General features: G+C 36.8%; 1 protein-coding gene across 1 annotated transcript; it reads right to left on the bottom strand.

Annotated features, from left to right (window-relative positions):
* Positions 1 to 3154: 3154 nt before the first annotated feature.
* On the bottom strand, positions 3155 to 10881 carry LOC112050354 (polycomb protein EED). Its single transcript, XM_024088607.2, has 8 exons — positions 10722 to 10881; positions 10352 to 10491; positions 8252 to 8423; positions 7422 to 7695; positions 6146 to 6411; positions 5177 to 5329; positions 4820 to 4936; positions 3155 to 4217 (listed from the first exon to the last, which is right to left on the bottom strand). Exons 1-8 carry the CDS (start codon positions 10743 to 10745, stop codon positions 4125 to 4127), a joined length of 1239 nt encoding a protein of 412 aa, XP_023944375.1. The 5' UTR covers positions 10746 to 10881; the 3' UTR covers positions 3155 to 4124.
* Positions 10882 to 11031: the final 150 nt, after the last annotated feature.

Here is an 11031-nt window from a genome sequence, read left to right as displayed (position 1 = left end):
ACATCGGAGGGCATTCCTAAAATTATAGTGCAAATATTGGAATAACTCAGTTTGATACTTGCATTTTTTAAATTGGTATTAATGTATTTGGTAATAACTTAATAAGTATGTTGTAACTATGTAATATTCTTTATTGTCATTTTTTTTTATTTGCCGATGATTCAGTTTCTATTTTAAATTGCCAAACTCTATGGATTCTAATCAGCCTGGCATCAAATTAACACTCAATGAGGGTAGATATTAAGTACTAAAATTAAGTGAGTTGCAACGCAATCCGTTTTGATGTGATCATTTGTGGAACTTTTGTATGTTTGGGTATTTTTTATATGAACGTTTAAATATGTGCTTGTATTATATTTGTGTACAAAATATTTAATTCTGTATAATTTGAGTCAAAATAGTCATTAGATGTATATTTTGTGTTATAAACACGTTAAAGAAATAAAACTATTATAATTTTTCACATTAGATACTAAGTTATTAAAGAAAATTCATTAAATTTAAATAAGATACATATATTATATGTATGAAAATAAAAATGAGAAATGTTTAAAATGAAACTTAAAATGTTCTTTATTGGTTGTATTGCTCGTTTAATTAGAAAATTTTAAAGACTGAATTTAATGAAAAAGAATGACTAAATTCAATTACGCTGTCATTATAAATTTAAGTGTATATTGGTTGTTAGGTACCCTTACGTATGTCTCATGTAGATATTAAGTTGTAGGGTCGTATCCGTGTTTAGATTATAATAGACCATTTAACGAGTAGGTGATATCCATGACTTTTAATATCTCAAATACGTATTGTTATTTTTTATAGAATATCTTGATTATTTTAACTGGCACATCATTATTTGTTCATTTACACGAGCAGCAACTGCTACTGACGACTGCAGTAGGCGATGTTTCGGCGGCAGTCGTTGACTGCAGTCTACGGCAGTCGACTGCAGTCGTCGGTAGCAGTTGCTGCTCGTGTAAATGAACACTAGTACTTAAGGACTCATGTGTTTTTTCTGTAAATAAAAGCAATACATCACTATGCATAAACTACATATGTAGTCACTGGTCACAAAGATAGTTATGCACAGAAAATGGAAAATTTATTGATTTTTTTCCAAGAAAATAAAATCTTTAATATTCTCGGAAATATTACTGAATGACGCATCAGAAGCCATGACGACATGTCACAACACATAAGTGTAAACGTTACCATACAAAATGTATGATACCGATTCTGTTCTAACGCGTCACGACACGCCACGTCAGACAAATATAAATCCGGTTTCATACATTTTGTATGCGACACATCAGAAGGCATCACGACATGTCACAACATTATAAGTATAAACGTTGCCATACAAAATGTATGATACCGATTCTGTTCTGATACGTCACGACACGACACGTCAGACAAATATAATTCCGCCTTTACTGGGATTCAGAAAGGTTCGTAATACAAGTTAACCTTTTTTATATTTGTAATATGTACGTATTTGAGGTTATAAAAAGTGTATATATGTGTAGAACACGTGAATATAGCAGATAATGTAACGCGAGTAGTGTACACGAGATAACACCTTGGCCCCTGTGATTCATTTTGTTGATACGTAGACGTAATTTGTTGGTCAATAAAAAAAAGATTTAACAGAATATTTGTGTTTTTCATATATTTTCCCTATTAAAATTCTCGTCAAAAAATGGATATCAATAAAAAGTGTTTTTAGAACACACGGCTACAGTAAATCTACTTTAGCTCTCCCTCGTAACCTTTAGTACGTGCCTTCGCGTCGCCCGATTACACTTTTCGTAACAGCATACTCCCCAAGTCGAGCGTGTGTAAAGAAGTTTAAACTTCAATAAATAAATATTTGTACAATACATCGTTGTCTAGCCCTAAAGTTATGATTAATCATTATGATTAGTAATTTCATAAATATTTTGCAGTTGTGAGAATCGAACCCACGGCTGTGTGCAGACGGCAGGGTCAGTACCAACTGCACTACTTGTATCGTGTCGTCATCATCACCATATACCTAACTAGCTTCGTCTTAACAGAGCATTGTCTATAAAGGATGTCCCGTAATTAACGGATAAAATGCAAATGGTAGATTCACCACCTAATTATCTAAAACGAATTTGAATAATTTTCCAAAAAACCCTAGGGTGACCAAGTTATACTTTTTTTTTCGGATTTTTCAAAATTTTCTGTCTCGAATCAGTTTTTTTAATACTGTAGCTGCTGGAATTAAGATTTTGAAGATCTGATTTTTGTTGAACATTTTAAGTACATACGGATTTAAATTATCAATGTACTTACTACTCTTGTAAATAATGTTTTATTTGTTTTGTACAGCTTTGAATGCAATAATTATTTTTCTTTTATTAAGATTACCCAATTAAAAAAAAATGTCCTGTAAAAAAAAGTATGGAGCTGAACTATGTAAATACAAACAGGAGACACAAGTTTTATACCAATCTGAAAAAAAATATTACTTGATCACCCTAGCTAGAAACTTTTGAAAAACTATTCAAATTAGTTTTAGATAATTAGGCGGTGTATCGAGAATTAGTGTTTTATCCATTAATAACGGGACACCCTGTATATGTAGTGCGTTTAATGTTGCTTTCATAATTTTGCCGGGGTACGAATTAAAGCACCCTTACCCTACATGTCAATAATATTGATGGTTTGCGGGCCAAAACCAAGCCAAAACCTTGCCAAGCTTTAGTTTCAGTTTCACATTGAAAGCAATTTTGATGGACGATACGAGTAAGCACAGAAATAGATATATACTAATATTATAAAGCTGAACTTGTTTGTTTGATTGAACGCGCTAATCTCAGGAACTACTGGTCCTATGCGAAAAAATCTTTCTGTGTTAGATAGCCCATTTATCGAGGAATGCTATAGGCTATATATTATCCCCGTATTCCTACTGGAACGGGAACCACGCGGGTAAATCCGCGCGGCGTCAGCTAGTATTATAATAATAGAAAAGACATGATCCACTGGAATAAACGTCTTGTAACATCGAAAGAAAATTCGAAAGCACAATTACGAAGGCTTGGCAATGCAAATTAGTTTTTTTTTTTAATAAATGAAAAAAAAACTTATATTATTTTCAAGGGACAATAAAATAAAACACTGTAGGTAATAATTTGACTAAAGCCAGTCTTATTATTGTGATTAAAATCAATTACAGATTTGCACATAATATTCGCGAACTTCTAGTCCGCTCTGAAGTAGCAATATGCCAAACTGCGCAGGTATAATAGCCCCGCTGAAACGATTGTGTACCCAGCGCACCTATATGCTTTGTTCAGAACGGACCATTGGCGTATCTAGGATTATTTCTTAGGGTGGGCCTGGCCCCAGACATCAAATATATTATTGCTATCATAATAGAATGCCATATCGGTAGCCCAGAATCCTAGGGTGGGCACAGGTCCATACTAGGGTGGGCACGGCCTACCCAGCCCCCCTGCTATATACGCCTATGGAACGGACAATAACTTTGGCGAGATTTATAGCTAAATTAGAAACTAAATCAATTTAAGGTCACCAAATAGACCACTGAGTTATTGCTTTCAGCAGGAATGTAGCCCAAAAGCCTTGTGAGATACTACTATAAAAAATTAACCTTCCTATAAACAGTTTAAAAGAAGGCACGACAGAGATAGATCTATTGTATTCATAGTTTGACATTAGATACCTATTGTTAGTGTGGAAATGTGAAGTTTTTACCCGTTCGTAAAAATGCATTCCATCAGTATTTTCTTATGACATTGTCACGTTCAACTATCGTTAGTAAACCGACTTTACAGACAATCGATTTTTTTTAACATAACGTCTGAGTCCATCACTTTCATAATCATAATTTAATATCATAAATACGAACGTTTCAAACGCTGAAATAGAATCCTAAGCGTTGGGGGTTTCAACATGATGCATTTTGTTTAGAGCTTTGGCGTTGTTGCTCGTGATTTTAAGGATTCGAATTATTTGCTGGAAACAAATATTATACCTTCTACATATGTATCAAGGTTATGTCCACTTTATATTTTGCTTTTGACAGATGTCAGGAACGCTTATTTTTGCGACCGAACGGTAATATCCTACAACTAGGTGTTCCCGTTGTTGACGCGGTCCCAACGCCAGATGGTGCCGTCATCACAGCACGTTAACAACACTTTGCCGTTCCGCGATAGAGTTACCTGTTGAAAAAAATTAAATATCTTTTTTATTATTTTATAGTAAAAGTTTGTCAAGAGATAAAGAAATCATTTGGACTGCATATACCCTTTCGCGCCACGACAGATATAGCATAAATATAGGCCTGCTAATTTTAGGTGAAAAACGAACAAAGTAATAACATAACACAATAAAAACTTCGTGTGTTCGTCCATCAAGCCGTCGATCCCAGGCAGACTGGGGTTCTAAATGTTTGCGTAACTGCAGCGGAGACCTTTTAACTCTAGCATTTACGAGGTGTGCGATATATACGCCTAAGGTAAGGAACCTGCGCAATGCCATCATTGTCAACAGTTGCGACATTCTTCACACAACTGTCACAAGATTGTTGCCTGTGCAAGTTGTGGCAAAAATCACCAGGAACCAAGCTCCCAAGAAAGAGAACCTAACGTGCATAAAACGCCAACTGCGGCGGCGCACACACAGTAAATAATTCCGCATGTTTTTCGTAAGACCCGCATCCGCAGAGCGGGTACCGTAGCGCGTACCTACACAGCACTACGCGCAACCGCATGCCCCGTACTACCATTTTTTGTGAGATTGTGAGATTGTGATGGACGCATACCTGTCTGACGGCGGCCACACAGCGCGGGTGCACCAGTTGCGAGACTCGCGAGCCGCCCGCCACGTTGCCTAGCTCCCAAACCATGGTCTTACCGCACTGGTTGCCCAGCGCTATCACCTGCAAACAAACATAATACAGTTTTGCTAGCAGACGCCCGCAACTCTGTTCGCGTACCATTCTGTTTTTTTTTACAATCCCGCGGGAATCATGGATTTCTCCGGGATATAGGCCTGGTAGCTTTCTAAACCGCTGAACAGATTTTGATCTTTTTTTCGATACAGAGATAGATTGGATCTTGGAGTAAACCAGCGTCCATTATTTGTGTAATTTTGGTGCTTTTGATCTGTGAAAGCTTACCCTCTGGCTGTAGTCCACAGCAAACCGTATGAACCATATCTCGCACTCCTTGTAGTCGAACCGGTGCACAATGGTGACAGCGTTGTCGCCTGGTCTCAGCTCCGTTTCCTCCAGCCGGCCCGGCTTCCAGCAGATTATCGCGTTTTCGCACGACTGTCAAATAAGCATGTGTTGAATACACACAGTCAGTAGTATCATTATGGGAATTAATAATTTCCACAGATTTCAGCTATAACGGCCAATCTCATTTAAGAGACTAGCTAGAATTTTTGTCTGCTAACTCAGGTCTCAAAACCTGAATTTCTTTACCCGTAAGCATAGTTAATGTAATAAGAACCATTTATTACATTGGGAATATTAGTCAGCCTGTTATTGTGCATTTTGGAAATTGTATGAGACAACACAACCACACGCCTCATGTAGTATACCTAATAGGCTAGTTGACACTTTTTTTAAAATGGTCGTAGATAGTTCATTGTTGTTCTACTTGACTGAAAAACTTTTATCATATTTTTTGAGATGACATTTGAATTGACAATACGAGCCAAAGAGCTTGTCAGCCATGACAGTCTATGTTTCAACTGTGTCATGACGTCACTATAATAAATCCCATACAAATGGAGCGTTTGACAATAATATTAGTTATCAATTAGTTCGACGTTTAGAACATCGAGTGTGTTAGCCACAAAATGAACGACAGCGTTTTTGACGTTTGGAAAATTAGAAAAAATATGTGTTATTTAAATTAAGTTTTATAAGAAATCCTTAAATTTTATTAATAGATATCGATATATTTCGGTATACCCTTATTCCACGTACTACACGAAATTAATATTGTTTATATTTAATTTAATATTAGTCAAGTACCCTATTTCTACCATTTTTTTTATATGGATATCTTGTGAATGAAATTGAATGAACTTCAATTTCATTCACAAGATTCACAACCCACTGTTTTTTCTGACGTACCTTTGATAAGATCAAATCCCCCATCCACCTGACACAATCAACATAATTTCTATGTATATCTCTTGTTGAGAAGTCTGGGAAGTGTTCCTTCAGTGAGTTGAAAGGCCTCAATGCTCTGTGTGGGTTGAAGTTGTAGCTCTGTTTGATTGCCTCGTGCATAGACGGCTTGTCCAGCCTCCACAGCTTCAGGGAGTGGTCCATCCCACAAGACATTATCCTTTCCCCTTTCAAGTCAAAATCTGCACTCAATACTTCATCTCTGTGACCTATAACAACATAAAGTAGTATTTTTAAAGTCAATCTAATTTTAAAGCCTTTAAGAATTTTTCGGTTGAAGTGAATTGTTTATTCAGATAGATTAGTTAAAAAGAATTTCACGCAAACAGAGTCGCGGGCGTTCGCTAGTTTCTAATATATTTTGATTTTGTCGCCAGTTTATCTCACATCTAGAGTTACACATCTAGAGTCTCACATCTAGGGTTATTGTTTCTCTTCTTCTTCTTCGACATCAAGAATGTCGCGCCTCTGCAGGTCTTCCCGAGGTCCCTATAATTATCACGTTGACTGTCGCCGATCTATTGTGCGGGTTTACTGTGAAATGCCCAAAGTGGAGGTTTTGTTTATGTATTAGGGCTGGGCATTTGCCTAGAATGTGCATAGGTGTTTCCTCTGCCTCTAGACAGAGTCTGCACAGATCTGTGTCCCGGAGTTTTAGGTTGAACATGTGTCTATTGAGTCCACAGTGTCCAGTGAGTTAACTTTTTCTCAGAAATTGTACTTTTTTCTGGACAAGGACAAAAGATTTTCACTGTCCATTTTTGTAATCTTCTGCATTAATGTGCTATATGTAACCTTTCTATCACAAACTGCTAGCTTAGACTGACGGAATTTTTAATATTTAAATGAAATGAAATGAACTTTATTTGCCTTAATACACTTAATAAATATACAAGATGGACATACAAAATATAAAGTCACAGTGTATTGCCATATAAATGGCGCGCAAATTTTACAATTTATATAATTGTTTGAGTATATATTAAAGTTTGTTTTTGTTTTATAAAAATTCAATTGGAAGTTCGCGCAAAATTCTGTTTTTCGCTAATCTTAGGATTTTCTCTGCATAATAATATGTGATAACCCAGGGTATAACCTATCTACATTCCAAATTTCAACCCAATTGGTTCAGCAGTTGATTACACAAACCTCCAGCTTCTTTAGTGTGATAGACATAAATTATCCTGTTTACTGTGTGTAATTTTCGATGTAAGCATACCTTCTACTCCTCCAAAGATAGCGATGCACACATCGGTCATGATGTTCCAAAGTCGCAAAGCGTGGTCCTTGCTCGCAGACAAGAGGAGATTGGGGTCGCGTGGGTGGAACTTGACCTCGTTGATGGCATGGCCGTGGCCTATGTAGTGCTTGATGCAGGTCTGTGTGGAGGGTTGGAACACTCGGACGATGCCCCTAGACCCTGCAACGGCTAACAGCGGTAGGAGAGTCTCCTCTTCGTATGACCATGCGCAAGTGTAAAAAGTCTCATCTACCTGGAAATTTGGAAACCTGATTAAATTATGGTGTCAAAAGCACCATTTTTTTTAAAAAGTCCAAGCCTCCATGGCTAAGGTACTCACTCCTACAACACAGTATTTACGACTCTTAAAGTAGTGCTTTAAAATACTTAATAAAAAAAATTAATAATTAACAAGGTGAGGCGGGTGCTGGTTGAATGTGGGGCTTCTCTAATGAGTCCTTATGCTATTCTCATGTTACAATTTATAGTATTTATAGTTGCATCATTCAGATACAGTTTCTTTCTCTATCACAATTCTGTAGCTTTAAGAATAGGGATGATGACAGTGTTCCGAAAAACCGAATGTATCATAAAAATCGATATATTCAAACCTTGTCATTGTTCCCATTAAGATGCACCCTACAACATATCTTGTGAAGAAAATAGACATAGTAGACCACTAGCAGTTGCATCAGATATATTATTACTATATTATGTTGTCTAGTCTACATGAGATTTGTTGTAGCACCCATCTTAGCCTCAGTACAAATCTAAAAGATAAATGATTTGTGAAAATGAGTTTGTCTCACATCAGGATCCGCATAGCACTGTAGAAACTTGAATCCTCCAGCTTCGGGACACTCATATATAGAGACTCTGTTGCTTCCAACCACAGCAAATATCTGTGGCTCGCCTTCTCCCAGGTGGTGGTTGAACTGGCAACCAAATAGAGGCTGCCCGTGATCTTCCTTTGCACTACAACTAAGGGAAATATTTGTTAATTCTTTACAAATTATCTACAATACACAAAAAATTCTAATTATTTTATTTCAGGTCTGATAAACTAATAGGAACTTTCAAATATTGTTTGTGTTATATTATAAGCTCTTTTAATTAAACATCATTTAAAATATCAATTGTATCATACTTCATATGTGAAGACCAAAACTAATTGTCTCCACCAAGGACCTCCTTACCATCAATCAGATCAGATCAATTCTGATACCAATCTTTTTTTTTTTTGTTAAAAAGTTGACCATTTGCATAGGCATCATTAACACTTATTTATGAATGCAATACTTAAAAAATAAGGTATGAAAGGATACAGTTAATTACTGTACTATTTTCATAGTACAGCTAAGTTTTAACCCACCTTGCAGATATATTCATATACTAGCGGACACCCGCGACTTCGTCCGCGTGAAACCCTACTTTTACCACTACCACTACCCTATCCTACCCCTACTCTACCCGAACCTTACCCCTACGCTACTCCTATCCTACCCCTACCCTATCCCTACCCTACCCCTACCGTAGGGTACCCTATCCTATGCTTACCCTACCACTACCCTACCCCTACCCTAACCCTACCCTACCCTTACTCTACCCCTACCCTACCACGTGACGGCGACGGAAGTTTAAAAAATGGAGTTACTTCTCCTGTTTTCTCAACATTTTCTTTGACTGCTCTGCTCCTGTTGATTGTAACGTGATGTAAAAGTTTATAACCTGCCCAGGTATATTTTTTTTTTTTTTTTTTTTTATTCTTTACAAGTTAGCCCTTGACAACAATCACACCTGATGGTAAGTGATGATGCTATCTAAGATGGAAGCGGACTAACTTGTTAGGAGGAGGATGAAAATTCACACCCCTTGCGGTTTCTACACGGCATCGTACCGGAACGCTAAATTGCTTGGCGGTACGTCTTTGTCGGTAGGGTGGTAACTAGCCACGGCCAAAGCCTCCCACCAGCCAGACCTGGACCAAATTAAGAAAATCTCAATCTGCCCAGCCGGGGATCGAACCCAGGACCTCTGTCATGTAAATCCACCGCGCATACCACTGCGCCACGGAGGCCGTCACACTGCGCCACGGAGGCCGGAGTATGAAGAATAATTGTAGCAAGTTTTGTTAAAATCCGTCGAGTAGTTTTTGTTTCTATAACGAACATACCACGCGATAGAAGCTTAAAAATTGAGCAATTTCTCCCGTTTTCCCAACATTTCCCTTCACTGCTCTGCCCCTATTGATTGTAGAGCGATGAAAAGTATACTGCAACCTGCCCAGGAGTATGAAAAGCATTTGTACCAAGTTTCGTTAAAATCTGTTGAGTAGTTTTTGTTTCAATAACGAACATACCATGCGGCGAAAGCTTAAAAAATTTAATAACATCTCCTGTTTTCCCAACATTTCCTTTCACTGCTCTGCTCCTATTGATCGTACCGTGATGAAAAGTATACTATAACCTGCCCAGGAGTATGAAGAATAATTGTACTAAGTTTCGTTAAAATCTGTCAAGTAGTTTTTGTTTCTTTAAAGAACATACAGACAGACAGACAAAAATTTTACTGATTGCATTTTTGGCATCAGTATCAACCACTAATCACCCCCTGATAGTTATTTTGGAAATATATTTCATGTACAGAATTGACCTCTCTACAGATTTATTATAAGTATATATAGATATAGACTGACAATCATAATATATAAACAGTCTATACATGTCAGTGTTATCAGTCCATAATACTTCTTATTTGACTCAGTATCATGATGTTTGAAAGTCCCTCCAAAAGGCCTATGTCCTGCAGTGGACGTCCATAAGTTGTCATGATAATGATGATGATACACGATTATCAGAAAAGTTATCCTATAAGACAGTTAACCTTAGATATAACTAAATGAAACATACTTGAATTTGTATGGGGGTTTCACTTGTTTCGTTACTTTTTTCTTTCCGCGTCTTCGTTTCTTGACCCGGGTATTTGTAGGAGTTTCACTACGTGATGTGTTGTCTGTGTTCGAAGTACTATCCACGCTTGAGGTGTCGTCCTAAAGCAAATTTTGTTTAAAATGACAACAACATTCCTGTGTTTGAAAGTATACACGGAACAAATATTTTTAGCGATTTTTATATAAGAATCGATGTACGAATACTTTAATGACAGGCATTTGTAATGGTGCGTACAAAAGCATGGTTTTTAATTGATGTTCACAATCAATGATAAAACAAAGTCACATTGCTGAGTCATAAAGAAACACATTGAAAACTATGTACTCACAGCCTCATTTTCAGAAAGGTTCATAGTATAATATTTACTAATTAATTTTAATAGCACTAGAGAGATTAAAGCACTTTGTTTAATACAATTACAAATAATTTTATCACTTTTTCTCAGTCAAACATCATCAGCTGGCAGTGGCGTCTTAAATGTCAAATTGTCGAATTTTCGCGGGATAATTGAGTTTGACAGCAATCAAACTAGTGTTGCTATTATAAAAATATGATATTGGTAAAATCCTTAGACCATTAATAACTGGACGTGGTTCGTTTTTCAGCACAGAATATCGAAATCGCTTGACCTACAAATA

This window comes from Bicyclus anynana, chromosome 10, assembly GCF_947172395.1.
Source record: "Bicyclus anynana chromosome 10, ilBicAnyn1.1, whole genome shotgun sequence".
Classification (NCBI taxonomy): domain Eukaryota; kingdom Metazoa; phylum Arthropoda; class Insecta; order Lepidoptera; family Nymphalidae; genus Bicyclus; species Bicyclus anynana.
The sequence above is the reverse complement of the archived record's forward strand: the minus strand, read 5'-3'. Positions and strand labels throughout refer to the sequence as shown.